Source organism: Sapajus apella, unplaced genomic scaffold, assembly GCF_009761245.1.
Source record: "Sapajus apella isolate SASKATOON/1434 unplaced genomic scaffold, GSC_monkey_1.0 scaffold149, whole genome shotgun sequence".
In the NCBI taxonomy this organism is placed as follows: Eukaryota; Metazoa; Chordata; class Mammalia; order Primates; family Cebidae; genus Sapajus; species Sapajus apella.
Genome location: NW_022437089.1, coordinates 381,985 through 399,337, shown reverse-complemented (window position 1 = coordinate 399,337; position 17,353 = coordinate 381,985). Strand labels below are relative to the sequence as shown.

Below are 17,353 nucleotides of genomic sequence, written 5' to 3'. Positions count from 1 at the left end.
TTCACCCCGTCCCCAGCCCCTGGCCCCCACCCTTGCCCTCTGTCTCTGTGGATCCCCCTTCTCTCATGTAAGACCCTGTCTCACAGGAGTGGAACTCCATAGCACTTGTCCCTTTATGATGGCTCATTTCACAGATGCCCTCCAGGGTCAGCCATGTTGTGTCGTGTGTTGGAGTTCCTTCCTTTTCCAGGCCAGCTCATATTCCCTTGTCTGGATGAACTACGTTGTGTCTCTCCTTCATCTGCAGGTGACACTGGGCTGCCGCCATCCCTTTTCTCAATCCCACACCAACCAGCCTTTCGGACACCCCTGCATGCAAGCCTCCCTTGCCAGGCCCCCGTGACCCTCGCCAGACCCAGTGAGTGTTCTGCAGGTCACTGTCCTTCACCAGCAGCTGGACAGATGGAGCCGGACACTGCCCTTCCTTGACCTGTGAGGGGTCCTCACTGGCTCAGGCTACAGGGCACCACCAGGCACTCTTGGGCGTCTTCCCCCCGCCGCCGCACCTCCCCCACTCCTCTCATCGTGTCCTGGGGTGCGCAGCTTCCCTGTGAGCTCTGCCAGGCTCAGGGCTTTCCGTGTCATCTCTGTGTGGTAAGAACTTGCAAAGTTCCATCTCTTTCAGTTCCAGTACTTTCTGGAACTCCTGCGTCCACCTGCTAACTAAACGTCTCCACTTGGATGTCACTTGTGCATCACACACCCAAGGCTGACTCTGGATCATTCTCTCCTTGCCTCCCTGTTGCAGGGCCTGGCAGCTCCACCTTTCCTCTTGCTCAGGCCAAATCTGTCATCCTTAACTCCTCTTTCAGCCCTGCATCCTGGCCACGCACAGCCCCTATTGGCTGCACCTTCAAAATTGATCCCTGATGCAGACTTACTCCTCCGCTGCTACCTGCCTGGCCCAAGTGACACAACCTCTTCCCTGGGTTCTTGCTGTGGCTTGTGGATAAGTTATTGCAAAGACTTATCCCTTCTGCTGCTACCTGCCTGGCCCTGGCCTGCCCCATCACCTGTTTCAGATATTGGAATGCCAGCTGTTCAGTGACAAATTCTTGGGGCAACAATTTGAAAATTTCAGCACCCATGGCTTCCTCGCCGGTGTGGCTGCTCTCCAGCTCACTCTCGTCCTGCTCTCCCCAAGTGCCTCCACTCCAGGGGACGAGGCTTTCCCTGGGCTGCTGCCTTCCCAGTCCCCAGAAGGGGGCCGACACTGGCTGCAGAGGCCACCAGAGCAGAGCCTTGCCCGCCGCAGCAGCTCCAGCTGGAGGAGGTTCCCCTACCTCCTGCACCCCAACCCCTTCTTAGAGCAGCAGAGGCGGAAGCAGGAGCCCGCTTTGGAAAATGACAGGTTTTTATTGCTATGTTTGCAGTGACTTTTTAGCACAGTAAGAATGTCCCTGCAGGCCTGCCACCCTCACCCAGCCCCAGCCCTCCAGCCTCTGTCCGGGTGTGGGGGAAGCCTTTCTCAGGTCACTCAGCTGTCTCGGGACTGGATGTGACACAGACATATGCGGGTGAAAGCTGCTACATGGAAGACTGGAGGTGCAGGAAGTATATCCGCCTTAAGCCTGGAGGTGGGAGCTGTGCCCCGGGTCCCTTCCTGGGGGTCTGCCCAGCCCAGGGCACAGGGCGGGAAGACTGAGCAGGCCAGACACCTAGGACGGAGTATTGCAGCCTCTTGCCCCAGACTTGTGGGCAAAGGGACAGCGTGGGGACAGCCCTGAGGCCCCCACCATGGACTTTTCCAATCCAGTCTGGGGCTGGGGACCACACACGCACGTCCACACAGTAGACTCACACACACAACAGTTGGAAGCTTTTGTTTTGCCTATGAAAGTTAGCTCTATAAATTCACACTCCTTGGCTAGGGGTAGAGGGGCAAGGTGGGGCTTACAGGGATGGGAGTGGCAAGGAGAGGATGGTTTGGGCTCATTTCTCTTTTTAGAAATATACAAGCAGAAATCTCACTCTCTCAAGTTTTTATAAAATGTGCAAAATACAAGCCTCCTTTGCCCAGAGGCAACATTTACATCTGGTATTCACCTTTGCTAAGAGATAGAGATCTATATATACTCGACCTACTCACGCACGCGTGCACTCGCACCCAAGCTCACACAGATTGGTGGCGATTGGCGCAGGAACCAGAAGGTTCCATTGCTGGCTGGCTCTCTAAGCTTCTATAACAGGGATGGGGGAGAGGGTGTAGCCCAGCTGAAATATTGGCCTTAGTTCTGCTGCCCCTCCCTTGCCTCTCTTCTCCTGTCTTCTCCCTCCCGTCTCTCCCTCCTTCCCTTCCTCACGTTTCCCAAGCTGCCACTGCTGCTTCTGGGGTGAGGAGTCACCCAACGGTGTGCCGCAGAGCAGAGGCTGGAGAGGTGGGCAGGGGTGTACATGGCAGGGACAGGAGGAGGGCAGCACTGCGGGCCAGGGGTGGGGTGCTAGTGAGGGCCTGGGACCAGCTTGGCTAGGGCTGGAGGGGGAGAGGCATCTATTTTTGGTGGGTTGTGATATTTTTGGCATTTTATTAAAAATGGAAAAAGTTATTTTCGTGAGCACTCATGGTGCTTTCTCCCCTCCTCCCCCAGGCAGACCCCAAAAGTGTCAGGGAAAGGCAGGCCCCCTGGTGGGGTGGGGTAGGGCTGAAGCAGGGGCTGCTATGGCTACCAGAGGTGAGCTGGTGATGTGAGCTGGACTGTCACATGACACTCTCCACCACGACGACCTTGCTGCTCTCGGACACTGGGGTCAGGGTGGTCAGGCCCCTGACGTCCGCGTCCTGAGCTCGGTACTGCAAATGGTGGAGGCCCCAGATGGGCTGGGTCAGGTGCTGCCAGCGCTGCAGGAGAGGAGGCCATGCTGTAGCCCCGGGTCACCTGCTCATCCCCAGGTGACTACTTCCGCCTCTCTCCACTTCCCACTGCCTGCCAGCCCAGTCAGGGCCACTCCCTGGCTAGGAAGCAGGCTGGGTTGAATGTTCACAGCAGCAAAGGGGAGGGTGTGCTGGGCAGGGTCCTTACCTCGGCCATGGTGCCCTTGGCCCTGAGGAGGCAGCCCAGGAGGTGCAGCGGCACACACAGCATGGAGGAGAGCGCGAAGGCCCAGCCCATGGCCTCGCCCCACCACGGGTACACATAGGTGTTATTGTATACCAGTGGCTCGTAGTACACAACATTGAAGATGAAGATGCCCTACGAACCAGAATGCCATGGTTAGTCGGGCCCCCACCCTGCCTCGCCTCCCTCGACCCTGCCTCCCCCAGCCCTTACCATGCAGACCAGTGGGGTGAAGAAGGACCAGCACCATTTCATCCAGGGGCAAGGTCGGTACCCGATCATACAGGCGATGTCGTCCATGAAGCGGTCAGCTCCTGTGGCAAGGTGAGGCGGGAGGGCCCAGCTGGAGACCTGCCTGCCCCCCAACTGTCCCCCAGCCCAGCCCTCAGCCATGACCTACCATACACCCAGGCCACCACCACGCACTCCCAAAAGGCCTGCCAGAGCAGGGTGGTGCCACTGGCCGAGTAGTAGTCAAACAGCTGGAAGACGTACATCCCGCCCTGGTGGACAGACTCCAGTGAGGGAAGATGGCAGACGGCCACCAGAGGCCACAGGGAGATCCCCCACCCCACTCACATCAGTCACCATGGAGAGGTCGATGACAAAGCAGAGGGTGCAGCAGAGGGCCACGGAGATCTCCCTTTGGAAACGGAAGTAGTAGGAGGCCGGGAGGAGGTCGAGGAGGCCAGTGATGAAGCCCTCCACACCTACAAACTGTGGCCAGGGCAGCTCAGGCCAAGCCCTGCACCACCCTCCACCCCTCTCCTTGCCCGCCTCCCTCCTGGCTCCCTGTCCTGGATCCCCATGCAAACCTGGCTGTCGAGACCAAGCAGCAACAGCATGAAGAAGAACAGGGCAGCCCACAGCGGGGCCACTGGCATCAGTGTGACAGCCCTCGGGTAGGCGATGAAGGCCAGGCCCGGCCCTGAGGAAAAGGCGCAGGCTCTAGACCTCGCAGCAGGCGTCCTGCCTTGGAGGCGCTGTGAACCCTGGGTTGTGCAGCAGGGCTGGGAGGTCCTTTCTCCCTCTGTCAACACTGACAAATCCCAGGACCTGCCCCCGAAGGCCCACAATCTGACAAGTCCCGTTTGAATCCTCGTCACTTTTCAGCATTTCTATTGCGTATTCATGTACATTGTGCATCTGGGTGCCAGTTTCTGCTGTGGAGGTGGGGCGGGGGGTAGGGCCCTACCTGACTCTGCCACCTTGGAGATGTGCACACCCTGCTCTGCAGCCATGAAGCCCAGGATGGAGAAGACCACAAAGCCAGCAAAGAAGCTGGTCCCGCTGTTGATGAGAGCCAGGATGATGGCATCCCTGGGGGGTGGAGGGGCCAGAGTGGATAGGTTAGGCTGCTGGGCAGAGTGGGGCGGGGCAGGGCACAGGTGGCAGGGCAGCAGTGCGTACTTGTAGCAGTTGTTGTTGAAGCGGTTGTAGCTGCCCAGGGCAGTGAGGGCCCCCAGACCAATGGCATAAGAAAAGAAAATCTGGGTCCCGGCATCTATCCACACCTAGAGGAGGGCAGGAGAGCACAGGCATGAGGGGCCTGCTGGGCTTCCTGCAGTGCCCTGCTGCAGCCTCCCCACTGCCCTCACCTGAGGGGACCCCAGCTTTGACCAGTCAGGCTTGAGATAGTAGATGATGCCGTCCAGGGCCCCAGGCAGCAGCACTCCTCGCACCAGCAGCACGACCAGGACCACGTAGGGGAATGTAGCAGTGAAGTACACGATCTAGGGGGCCAGGCTGCTCAGCGGGGCAAGGCACCACCTCCCCCACACCCCCACTCCCGGTGCCTTCGGTCCCCTAGTGAGCAGGTATGTTCAGAGGAAGCTAGGGGAAGACTGGGTCCCGGCAGCCCCAGCAAATGCAGGGGTGACGTGCTCTGGGCGCCTCAATTTCTGCAGGGACTCATGTCGGTGGGGAGCAGGCAAGCCGCTGGGAACTCTCCTCAGTGGGGACTGGAGGCGTGGGGAGTGAGGGCTGTGAGGACGTCTCTGAGTGTGTGGATAGTGCAGGTGTGGGGGGCCCAGGCAGGGAGTGGGACATCAGGCTGGGGCCAGGTCCCCCTCCTCTTCTGAAGAGAGGTGGGGGCTGAGCAGTTGGAGAGTGGAATTGGGCCAGGCAGAGGCAGATGAGATGTGGCTGCCACATCCTCTGCCCCCTCTTCCCACATGCTGCTCTGGGGACCTTGTCTCCCAGGGACCTGGCCATGCCCCATGGCCCTAGACACTGTCTTATGTGTCTGTTCAGATGACTCCCCAGCCTGACCAGGAGCCCCCAAGGGATGTGGCCAGACTCTGCTCTGGGTCCCCAAGGCAAGACAGGCAGGTAACAGATGCTCAAACCAGGTCTACCCAGACTGTCAAAACAGAGTCAGAGAGAGTGTTAGGAGGGCACCAGTGGGGGTGATGGGTACAGGGAAGGGGCAACACCTGCCGGGGCCTCTCCTCCAGGGAGCGAAGGCTGCTAGGCCCTGGATTTGGAGGGTGGAGAGTGTGGCTTGGATTTCAACACTGCCCCTTCCTCAGGGCTAGACACTGTCTGGTCACCTCCTGTTGCCACATGTGTGCCTGGCACCCTCCCACCTGCATGCCTCTAGTGGTACCTTTCCCGTGGATTTGACCCCCTTCCAGACACAGAAGTAGACCAGCACCCAGCAGGCCAGCAGACACAGGGTCACCTCCCAGTTGAGGGCCCCTGGCACCTCCAGTCCCCCAGACAGCCTCAAGACTTTGTTCCTAGGGGAAGGAGGGGTCCCATGAGGCCTGTGCTGGTAGAGGATGGAGCCACAGGGTCCACCCCCAGGGGTCGTGGCTTTCTTCTCTCCCACAGCGCAGGGGTCAGTGGTCCCTCTTGTCTACCTGGGCTGGGCCTAGAGCCCAGGAGCCCATGGTCAGTGGGAGGCCACTCCCACCCCACCCTACATGCAGGGGCTGCCAGGCGACACCCTGGCCCTGTGTCCTCAGGCCCATTCCCCTGGAGCCTGGCCCCATGAGGGAGACCTGGGGGATGGGATGGGCTTGTCCCCAAGGTGCCTGACTCACTCCCAGAACTCGATGACAGGGGATCGGCGGTCAGCAAGCTGGTCACAGGTGAGGTTGGCCAGGCTGGCATTGGCACAGTCTTCATGGCGGAAGATCTCCACGCAGTCGGGAGTGTTCCAGGTGTGGCCACATGTGGCCCAGGGCAGCGTGGTGCTGAAGGACTTGACCAGGTAATAGAAGCCCCAGGCCAGCACCATGATGTAGTAGGTGTTGCAGTAGAAGACGATCACCATGGAGGCATAGCCCAGGCCTGTGGCCGGGAAGTCCTTGCCATGTGGATTCTTTCCTGGCCACCTGTCTCCCCACCGAGGCTGGCTGTGCTCCCACTGTCTGTCCTCCCGGAGCCTTCTCTGTGGTGCTCCCGACCCCCCTGGACTCCCCCTTGTGTGAGCCCCAACACTGGGCTGACTCCTTAGCCTGTCTCCTCTCCTCCAGCCGCCCCCAGACCCAAGGCAGAGTGAGCCCCTCGCCTCCTGCCCCATCTGACCAAGTGCTGTTGAGTCTCCAGCCTCATACACCTGGCCCCGTCTGTGGGTCCCACTGCCACCATGGGTTCCAGGAGGCCAAAGCCTCCACCTGGCCCCCCGGTAGCCTCCAGTGCACATCAGCTGGGGGGTTTCTAGTAACCTGAGGTAGTGTTGGAGACAGTTGCCTCTGTAGTGGGCAGCCTCAGTAAGTCGCTCCACCTGTCCGTGCCCCAGTGTCCTTGGGGATAATAGTGGGACCCACCCACCTAGTGCCAAGTGTGCTGGGCGGGTCTCGTCCCCAGCCCGGCTATGCCTGGCCCATCCTTGCCTTGTGGAGCTGCCTATGGCCCCTCTAGTCCCTGCTTCCCAAAGTTCACTGTGTGGCCTGCACATCTCCACGCTCCCCCTTGAGACTGGGCGCCATCACGTGGCCCCAGGCCTGGTGTTCAGGACAGGAAGATTTCTCAAATGGGAGCCAGCTGGGAAAAGTGGGGGAATCCTGAGGCTGGCCAAGGGCTGCTCACCTTTGAACAGGGGACAGATGTTCCAGACATTGATGCTGCCGGCCTTCATGAACTGGCCCAGCGAGATCTCCAGGAAGAAAATGGGGATTCCTCCGACCAGGGCGATCAGGACGTAGGGAATAAGGAACACACCTGGGGGTGGAGGCACAGGGTAGGCTGCCCAGACTCCAAAGGCCCCATCACAACTTCCCACTGGGTGAGTCAGTGTAGGGGCGGCCACTGACTCAGGCCCAGGGTGGAGTCTTGCCAGGGTGGGTTGAGTGTGTTGAAGTGGGGCTACGGTAGCCCTGAGCCATTGGAGCCCGATTCCCTGGGTGGCAGAGGGACCCTAGGCCCACAGGGCTTCCACCCCCACGGTCACTTGGAGTGATGGCCGTGGAGGACACACAGACGGAGACACGCAGACTGTCCCTAGTGCTGCAGTTCCCCGTTTCAGGCAGCACAGTGAGGGCACGTGCCTGTGTGTGTGTGTGCGTGTGTGCGTGCGCCAAGGCTACGTGCTCAGGCCTGGGGGGCTCGTCCAAAGGCAGAAAGTGCAACCGTCCTGCACTTGGACGCTTGCCTGCAAGTGTGAGGTCCAAGGCAGAGGGTGGGTGGGTCGAAGTCCCCTGCTGGTGGGGTGGCAATGTGCAAGGACAGAGGGAGACAGGTGTGGGAAGAGGGACCAGGCCAGCCTTAGCAAGTCCCAGGAGTTGGGCTCTGCAGGAGGGAGGCAGGGCAGGGCCAGACACAGGTCCTGGCCAGCAGGCTGGGGTGGGGCTGGCAGAAGAGCAGGGAGAGCCCGGCTCCACTGCCCCCTCCTCCTCTTTGGGCCTCCTACCCTTGCCTTGGCTGGGCTCGCTCCACTACTCAGAGGCTGAGCTTGGCCGAAACTTGCCTGATGCCAGGTCCCAGCATCCTTCTCTTGACCTTGGGCAAACGCCTTTGCTCTGGACCTTTGTTTCCCACCCATCACCGGGTCACTTTGGCTTCCAGCAACCCCAGTGCTGTTTGGTAGTCACAGGACACATGCGTGCCCATCGCTGTTGCTAAGCTGGGCCCTGGCGGGCGGGCGGGCATGGGACGTGCATGTAGTGTGTCCAGTGGCGGCGCCAGGCCGGCCAGGCCGCAGGCTTCCCAAGCCTGGCTCCGGCACCCAGTGTTCCAGGCCCAGGCCAGAGGGGAGGGGCGGGAGGGCCGCAAGGGGAGGGGAGGACAGAGGGAGGGACAGAGTGGCCCATTGTGTGTGTGTGTGTGTGTGTTCGTGTGTGTGCACACGTGGGGGGCCCACACAATGTGCCCCTTGTGTCCCCGAACTGCGGGGGCAGCCAGGGTTCCTTACCTAGCGGAGACCCCAAGGCATAGGCCTGCCTTCTCACCTCGGCGGCCAATCGCTCCTCCTAGCCCGGGAGTGTAGGGGGCAGCCCCGCGGGCATCGCCGGCCCCCTCCCCCCACCCTGCCAGGCACATGACTGCGAGGGGGGTGGAGGTGCCCAGCAGGGCCACCGAGCGGCAGCGGAGGACAAGGGGCAGCCCCGACCCCCGCGCGCCCGAGGGCCACCCGCTTCCCGGACTTCGCTCCTCCGCGGCGGACCCGGGTGACGGGGTTCGGGGTTCGGGGTCCGGCTTGGGGAGGGGGCCGCGGAGGGCAGGGGCGCTCACCTCCGCCGTTCTTGTAGCACAGGTAGGGGAAGCGCCACACGTTGCCCAGGCCCACGGCGAAGCCCACGCACGACATGATGAAGTCCATCTGGCGCGTCCAGGTCTCGCGCGGCGGCACGGCCAGGCGGCCGCCGGGTGTCCCCAGGCCCGCGGGGCCGTCGCCCTTGGCCGGGGCCCCGTCGGGCCCGGGCGCGATGAGGGGGCCCTTCTTCTCGTCGCCGGACACGCTATAGATGCCGTTCTCGGCGCTCTTCTTCGCCATGGCCCCGGCGGGCCGCGAGGCCGGGCCGGGGTCGCGGCACCTCGCGGGGGGCGGCGGTCGGGCGGGGGCGCCGGCGGCACCGGGGAGGGCCCCGAGGGCGCGGGCCCGCCGGGGGCCGGGGGACTGGGCGGCGGGCGGGCGGCGGGGTGCGGGGCGCGGGCGGCGCAGTCAGAAGCAGTCCACGAAGCACTTGAAAGTGAGCCTGAAGAATCTCATGTGTGTCGGGGACCCGGGGGCGCGCGGGCGGCGGCGGGGCCCGGCCGGGCGGCGGCGGCGGCGGCTCCCGAGGCTTCTGTCCCCGGCTCGGGCGGCTCGGGCGGCTCCTCGCCCGGCCCGAAGCTCAGCCTAGCGGGGCGCCGGCGGCATCGGCGCCCGCGATCTGCAAGCGGCGGCCGGAGGAGGGGCCTGCGGCCCGTGCCCCCCGCCCCGGCCGGGGCTCGCGGCGGCTACCCGGCTCGCCCGCGACTCCGGTGACGGCGACGGCGGCTCGGGAGTGCCTTCCCCCTCCTTCCCGGCCGCGGCGGCTGCAGCCGCTCTCGGGGCCGCGGCGGGCTCAGCGACTCGCCACCACGCTCCGACTGTCCCTCTCTTCCCCGTCCCCGGCCGGCCGCCGCTTAAGAACCGACTCCTGGTGATGTCACTGTCGCCCCACCCCCACGGCCGGCCGGCCCCCTCCCCCTCCTTCCTTGTCACTCCGCCCACCGCCTCCCCGCCCTCCTCCCGAGGGGGAGACGCCGCTCCAGCTGGGGGCAGCATGGCTGCTACCTGGGGCGGTCGCCAGCGTCCCCCGCGGGGTCCGGGCTTCCCGGCCGCCCCTCCCAGCCCTAGGAAGACGCCCTCCGGACCACCTCAGCCCTCCGCCTCCCCTTCCCTCCCTTTCTCCTCCCGCTGTCCCCCTTCCTCCAGCTCTGTCCAGCTCTGCCACACTGGGGCTAAAGCTTCCCGGCTACCCTGGAAGCTAGAGGTCGGAACCAGCTCTTCAGGTGACAGGCCCCTGTGTCTCCACAGGGGGCAGAGGGGAGCCTGGCTGCCTGAGGAGCGACGCTCGACTTTGTCACCAAGTAAAACCAGGGGCCTGGGTAAATGACCCTGGCGGCCCCCACCCGTGCGTGGTGTGAGTGGGTAGGGGCTTCAGACTTGAGGGGACTGGAGCAGAAATACGGCAAGGCTGCCCCCTGGTGCCTGGCAGGCGCACAGACCCTTCCCCAAAGGCGTCAGCTTCGAGGCCCCTGCTGCCGCCCCCACCCACCCAGTCTTCCTCTCCCCAGGACCCCCCAGGCCTCCCCAGCAAGAGCCAGCTCAGCAGCTTGTTTAGCATTTTCTAGGGCCAATAGCAGCCTGGGGGTGGGGTGGGGAAGGAAGGGGTCATTGTCCTGGCCTGGGAGGTAGAGTGCCCCCCTCAACTTCATGCTCCCTGATCTGATCGTGGACACTGCAGTCCCCAGATGGCTCATCCCGTTAAGCTAAGCCGGCGGCCATCCGGCCAGCTTTAGGAAGAAAAGCAGTTCCGGCCCAAGCCAGATTGAGCTTGCTGGCTTAGGGTGGGGCCATGTCCCCACCCAGGCTTGAAGGAGGAGCCTCAAGGTGTGTGTGTGGTTGGGGGAGACAGGCGGTGTCACCTGTGCTTCGACCAAGGGCGGTGGGCGGGTACTCTTGACGTGGCAGGGTCACATTGCTCATCAGAAGTTTCTCACTACGGCCTTCTCTGGCCCAGCCTGGGACTGAAGCTGGTCTGAAGACAGGGGTGTTAGAGAAGTGACGCATAGATGACCTAAAGAAGCCAGTGCCACTCAAGGACCCAGGACAGAGGGGAAGAGGGACCCAACTGGACCGCAGGCAAACCCCACGGCCTTTCAAAGAAGAGAGAAGAGGATCCAGTGAAGTAGGCTCAGAGGGCCTCAGCCTAGCAGGGGCTCAGGGTGGGTATGTGATGTCAGCGACGGGAGGACAGTGACCTGGGGTAGGACCTCTTTGAGGTAGAGTGCAGGCCACGGCCAGTTAGCTCTGGGAACCGAGGGCAGGGAAGACTTTCAGATCTTGCTTGTCCAAGGGGTGCGGGTGGCAGGGTGAGAGAGCAGAGGCTCGAGAAGGACGTAGGGGAGCCAATGGCACTTTGGGGAAGTGGCCACTGCTGGCAAAAGGTTCTCCTCTGGCAGGTTCTGAGGCCAGGGGCAGGGTCGGGAGGGAGCCACCACTCCTGACTGCTGCTGCTTCTGTGAGATCAGAGCTGGAGGAGGAGGAGGGCAAGGTGGCCAGGCTGGAGGGTACTGGAGACAGAAGCGAAGGGTGAGGGGCTTTGGAGAGTGTCTGCCATGGACCCTCAGGGTGAGGGCCCCCACATCTGAAGGGAGGTCCAGCGGGCCCCCCACACCTGACTCCCTTGACCTCCTGGGTGGCTGCGCTCTCCTCCCGGCAGCCACCCCTTTCCCACACCTGCCTTCTTCCCTGCCCTCTGCCAGTCCAGCCTGCAGTTCCCTCTCCGAACTCTGCTGGGGTGCACTCCCTGCCAGCCCCTGGGCCAGGGCCCCCCTAGCTGGCCTGGACCCCATAGTGGCTGTGAACTCCCCATCATGCCCTAGGCCAGACCCCAAACCGCATTCTCTGAGCAGTCAGAGGGACCCTCCTGAAGCACAAATCTGATTACCCTCTGCCTTGTCTCATCCCTTCTCTGGGCTTGTCTGTGCCCTGGACATACTGTGGACATACAACTAAATTCTTTTCAGACTACAAGATTCAGCGTGATGGTGCTGTGGCCTCCCAGCCTCAGGGCGTTCCCCCTGAGCTTTCCCTCCATGCGGGGTCGACAGCCTGGGCTACCCTTTCTCTGCTGACCTCCAGATCTCTGTCCCAGGAGGCTCCTGAGGACGGTTCAGAAACCCTGCCCTCGTCAGCCACCCTGGGAGCTGCCCCTGCCCAGCCAGGGCGAGCTGGGCCTCTGAGCAGTGCATGAAGTTCAGGCTGTTGAGGCTGGAGTTCCTGGCGCGGAGCTCACTCAGGCCAGAGTTCTGGTCTCTGCCACAGGCTGTAACCCAGGTGGCCAGTGACAGTGTCTTCTGAGGCTGCTGAGCAGTTGAGGGAATGGGGGTGGGGGGAGGGAACAAAGGCAAAGCGATTTCCAGCCCTGGCTGGATCGTCTCTCACATCCGGAGGCTTCAAAGTGTTCTCGGGTTTTGACAAGGCATGTCAGGCTTGGCCCAGGGGCAACAGCTGCTGGGGAGGGGCGGGGTGGGCTCCCCAGGCCCCTGGCTGAGGGCTGGGCAGCTGTCCCCCCCCAGCCCTGTCCAAGCCTCTGCCTGTCCTGCCAGGCCCTTGTGTTCTACTCACTGAAGGGGGTTTCCGAGCATGTGCAGCAGGGGGTGAGGGTGCCCTGTGATTTATGCCCAGCCCAGAGCTCCCACGGTGGCTCCTGGGTGAGAAGCAAACTGTTCTCTGGGGCAGAGGTGATGGAGGGAGAGCTGTGCCCTCCCGCTATGGTATCCCAGGGAGTGGGTGGACTTTCAGGCCCCAGCTGGGGCTGGGGGTTGGAGTATGATCTGAGGAGCTGAGGAGGAGGGAGAGGGGAGGAGAGGGGGAGCTGGAGGGAGGGGAGGGGAGGAGGCCTAGCAGGAATGCTCCCATTTGTCGGGGGAGATCTACGAATTGGAGCCAGTGCCCACTGAAGTCTAGGGCAGCTGTGGACCAGGGAGGGGCTGGGTAGGGGGCCACGCGGCCCTGGGTGACTGGTTCTCCTGGGAGGACAGGCAGCTGGACAGGGTGGGGGTGCCTCGTCTTCTGCAGGCGAGCAGGGCACAATGCGCATTGGAATGAGAACGAGCCGAGCCGGGAACAAAGGGGGAGCCAGAGTCCACCTGGAAGGGCTTTGTACTTCCAGCTCCTGGGGAGGGGCCGGAGCGGCTGCAGCCAAGCGAAGAACAGAAAAGAATGGGTTGGGGGCGAGGGCCTGCAGCAGTGCAGGGATGGGGGCCACAGAACCGCCACCCTTCTCACCAGCTGTGCTGCTTTACTCAGGCCCGCAGAAAGGAGGCTTTGGTTTGTTTTTGACATTTTGCGTTAACTTATTAGACTCATTTTATTGATTTGTTTTATAGATTGAGAGGTGCTTTGTTACATGCATATATTTCGTGGTAGTGAAGTCTGAACTTTTAGCGGACCCATCACCCATCACGCCTTTGCAACAATTACAACAGTCACAAAATCACGCCAGTGAGAGATCTGATCCAACCAACCCCATCTGCGTTTGGTCTTTCCTGGGCATGGGCCAAGCTAACTTTGGGAGAAATTTAATTTATAGTTTAAATGATAATAGACCTTCCCAAGATGAAACTGCCTTTGTAAAATTAATGAAAGCCCACCAGGTTAGGAGGATGACAGGAGCCTGAATTCTGCAAACGTTAGAGATTACCAGCCATTGTTCCAGAGGTTGAGAGATTTGTAACTTCTTCAGCTACTCCTGTAGATCACATCACTGTTGTCAGATTGGCTTTTTGAGATGTCTTTTCAGATTTTTGCATTTCTAACTACCAGATGGCTGTACACCAACCAACCAGTCAGCGGCACCAATTCCCTAGCCCCCTGTCCGACAAACTATTTTCAAAAATCCTGCTGGGTGCGGTGGTTCACACCTGGGATCCCAGCACTTTGGGAGGCTGAGGCGGATGGATCATGAGGTCAGGACTTCGAGACTACCCTGACCAACATGGTGAAACCCCGTCTGCAGTAAAAATACAAAACTTGGCTGGGCGTGGTGGCTGGCGCCTGTAACCCTGTCTACTCAGGAGGCTGAGGCAGAAGAATTTCTTGAACCTGGGAGGTGGAGGTTGAAGTGAGCTGAGATCATGCCACTGCACTCTAGCCTGGACGACAGAGTGACTCTCAACTAAAAAACAAAACAAAACAAAACAAAAAAACTCCTAGCCTTCAAATTTTCAGGGCAGCAGATTTGAGTAATAATAAAATTCCAGTGTCCTCTAGGAGTACTAACATCTTTCCTGGCCGGGCCTGGTGACTCACACTTGTAATCCCAGCACTTTGGGAGGCCCAGGTGGGCAGATCACTTGATCCCAGGCATTCAAGACCAGGCTGCACAACATAGAGAGACCTTGTCTGTACAAAAAATTTAAAAATTAGCTGGAGTGATGACACATACCTGTGGTCCCAGCTACTAGGGAGGCTGTGGCGAGAGGGTCACTTGAGCTCAAGAGGTCCAGGGTGCAGTGAGCTGGGATTGTACCACTGCACACCAACCTCAGAGAGTGACACCCTGCCTCACAGCAAAACAAAACACGCCGGGTGCAGTGGCTCACACCTGTAATCCCAGCACCTTGGGAGGCCAAGGTGGGTGGATCCCCTGAGGTCACGAGTTCGAGACTAGCCTGGCCAATGTGGTGAAAGCCTCTCCCTACTAAAAATACAACAATTGCCAGATGCAGTGGTGCCCGCCTGTAGTCCCAGCTACTCTGTAGCTGGAGAATCATTTGAACCTGTGAGGCGGAGGTTGCAGAGAGCTGAGGTCGTGCCACTGCGCTCCAGCCGGGGCGACAGAGTGAGACCCTGTCTCAAACAAAACGAAACAAAAGTTTATTGTAATTACCCTACCTTGATAAATCGGCTCTATCTATCTCGGCAGTGGGCAAAATGAACCCATTAAGTAGTTACCATCCGAATAGTGAATGTTGTACCCAATAGGTAATTTTTCAGCCCTCACCTTCTAGACTAGTTTTAGATGTACAGAGAAACTGTGGACAGGGTCCCAACAGTTCCCATGGAGCACCTACCCCATCTCCCGCCTTATTAGCCTCTTACGTTAGGACAGCTCATTTATTGCAATTAATGAATCAACATCAGCCATTGCAAACAATGAATCGTTAGTAACTAGCGCCCATGCTTTATTCTGATTTTCTTGGCTTTTCTGTCTTTTTTTCTGTCAGGATCACATGTTGCATTTAGTCATCTTGTTTCCTGAGGCTCCTCTTGGCTGCAACAGTTTCTCAGACTCCTTATTCTTGGTGGCCCCTAACAGCCCCCCGTTGGGAATCTTTTGCTGATTTGGCCTGGGAGATGATCAGGAGGAAGACCACAGGGGTGAAGCGCCTCCTCATGTGGACCTTGGACGACTGGCTGGGGTCCTGTCTGTCGGATCTCTCCACTGGGATCTCACTGTTCCCCCTTTCTTTACCGAGCTCTTGGGAAGAACCAGTTGGGGAGCGGGGCCACCTCCTGGACAGACAGTGTCTACACAAGTGATGTGGATTTGTCTGTTCTCCTGCATTTATTTATGTAATCGTTTATTTATAATGGTATGGACTTGTGGATGTGTACCTCATGTTTGGTTATGATCTAATACAACTGTTTATTTTCTTGGACCATTGGGGGCTCTTGCAGTTGGCTCCTGTGTCCTTTTTTAATTTTTTGAGACAGGGTCTCACTCTGTCTCCCAGGCTCGAGGGCACTTGTGTGATCTCGGCTCACTGCAACCTCCACCTCGTGGGCTCAAGCAGTTCTCCCACCTCAGCCTCACAAGTAGCTGGGACTATAGGCGCCCACTACCATGCCCGGGTAAGTTTTGTATTTTTTTATAGAAACAGTTTCACAATGTTGGCCAGGCTGGTCTCAAACTCCTGACCTCAGGTGATCCGCCCTCCTTGGCCTCCCAAAGTACTGGAATTACAGGCGTTAGACACCACACCTGGCCGCCTATGTCCTTTCGATATTCCTCCATCACTGCATTCCTCACTGCATGTGTGTGTGTGAGTGGTGTGTGTGAGTGGTGTGTGTGAGTGGGTGTGTGAGAGGGTGTGTGGGTGTGTGTGTGAGTGGGTGTGGGGGGTGGGGGTGTGTGTAAGTGGGTGTGAGTGTGAGTGGGTGTGTTGGGTGAGGGGATGTGTGAGTGGGTGTGTGTGGCTGTGAGTGGGAGTGTGTGCGAGTGGATGTGTGTGGGAGTGTGAGGTGTGTGTGAGGGTGTGTGTGTGAGGGTGTGTGTGGATGTGTAAGTGGGTGTGTGTGCTTGTGTGTGCCTGTGTGCATGAGTGTGAGTGGGTGTGTGTGCGAGTAGATGTGTGTGGGAGTGTGTGAGGTGTGTGTGAGGGTGTGTGTGAGGGGGTGTGTCTGTGGATGTGTGAGTGGGTGTGTGTGCTTGTGTGTGCCTGTGTGCGTGTGAGTGGGTGTGAGTGGGTGTGTGTGTGGGGGTGTGAGCGGCTGTGTGTGTGGGTGTGTGAGTGGGGGTGAGAGTGTGTGTGAGTGGAGTGGATGTGTGTGTGTGAGTGGGTGTGTGAGGTGTGTGTGAGGGTGTGTGTGAGGGGGTGTGTCTGTGGATGTGTGAGTGGGTGTGTGTGCTTGTGTGTGCCTGTGTGCGTGTGAGTGGGTGTGAGTGGGTGTGTGTGTGGTTGTGTGAGTGGGTGTGTGTGAGTGTGAGTGGGTGTGTGTGGGAGTGTGCGAGGGTGTGTGTGTGGGGGTGTGAGCGGCTGTGTGTGTGGGTGTGTGAGTGGGGGTGAGAGTGTGTGTGAGTGGAGTGGATGTGTGTGTGTGAGTGAGTGTGTGTGTGAGTGTGTGTGTGTGTGAGCACTTCATTACTATCTGGCTCTGTGCTCATCCCTTATATTTCCTGAACCAGCCATTTTCTTTAAGGAGCCATTTTTGAGAGAATGGTGTTGGAGATGAAGATCTGAGCTCTAGGTGTGTCCATTGTTCCACTGACAGCAAGGACTTTTAAATATATACTAATCCGTGTACGTGTATTTACATATATACATACACGAACCCATTTTTATATACACTAATCCATGTATTTATATATATACTAACCCATGTTATGTTAGTAATGTAACATCTATAAAAAGATACACTTACATATCAGTATTTATATTAAATTCAACACGAGTGCACACTGATGTCTCCAACTCGAATCCATCACCATCTGGGTCATTCTAGCTGCCTGCCCTTGCTTGTCTATAACCTCCCACTCTAAAAGTGAGAAACCTAGGCCAGGCACGGTGGCTTATGCCTGCAATTCCAGCACTTTGGGAGGTCGAGGCGGGTGGATCGTCTGAGGTCAGGAGTTCGAGATCAGCCTGGCCAAGACGGTGAAACCCCAAATAAAATACAAAAAATTAGCGGGGCATTGTGGTGGATGCCTGTAGTCTCAGCTACTCAGGAGACTGAGGTGGGAGGATCTCTTGAGCCTAAGAGTTCCAGGCTGCAGCGAGCTATGATTGTGCCGCTGCACTCCAGTCTGGGCCACACAGCAAGATCTGTAAAATAAAAAATTAAAATTAAAGTGAGAAACCTGGCTCCTGCCTCCTGCCATCCATTGCCACAGGTCTTTAATTCCAGTATAAAGGTGGAGAGGTTTCAGAATCAC

General features: G+C 59.2%; 1 protein-coding gene and 1 long non-coding RNA gene across 2 annotated transcripts in view; one reads left to right on the top strand and one right to left on the bottom strand.

Annotated features, from left to right (window-relative positions):
• Positions 1-17,353, top strand: part of LOC116541217 — a 31,461-nt gene that overhangs the window by 225 nt on the left and 13,883 nt on the right. The window contains exon 2 of the long non-coding RNA XR_004264748.1: positions 11,254-11,261. This is a non-coding gene — a long non-coding RNA (uncharacterized LOC116541217). The remainder of the gene's footprint in view (positions 1-11,253; positions 11,262-17,353) is intronic.
• SLC6A8 (solute carrier family 6 member 8) lies at positions 1,333-9,440 on the bottom strand. The gene is made up of 13 exons (XM_032265217.1): positions 8,736-9,440; positions 7,095-7,226; positions 6,104-6,353; positions 5,665-5,797; positions 4,655-4,789; positions 4,467-4,570; positions 4,252-4,376; positions 3,872-3,984; positions 3,636-3,773; positions 3,457-3,559; positions 3,270-3,370; positions 3,021-3,191; positions 1,333-2,839 (listed from the first exon to the last, which is right to left on the bottom strand). Exons 1-13 carry the CDS (start codon positions 8,995-8,997, stop codon positions 2,699-2,701), a joined length of 1,908 nt encoding a protein of 635 aa, XP_032121108.1. The 5' UTR covers positions 8,998-9,440; the 3' UTR covers positions 1,333-2,698.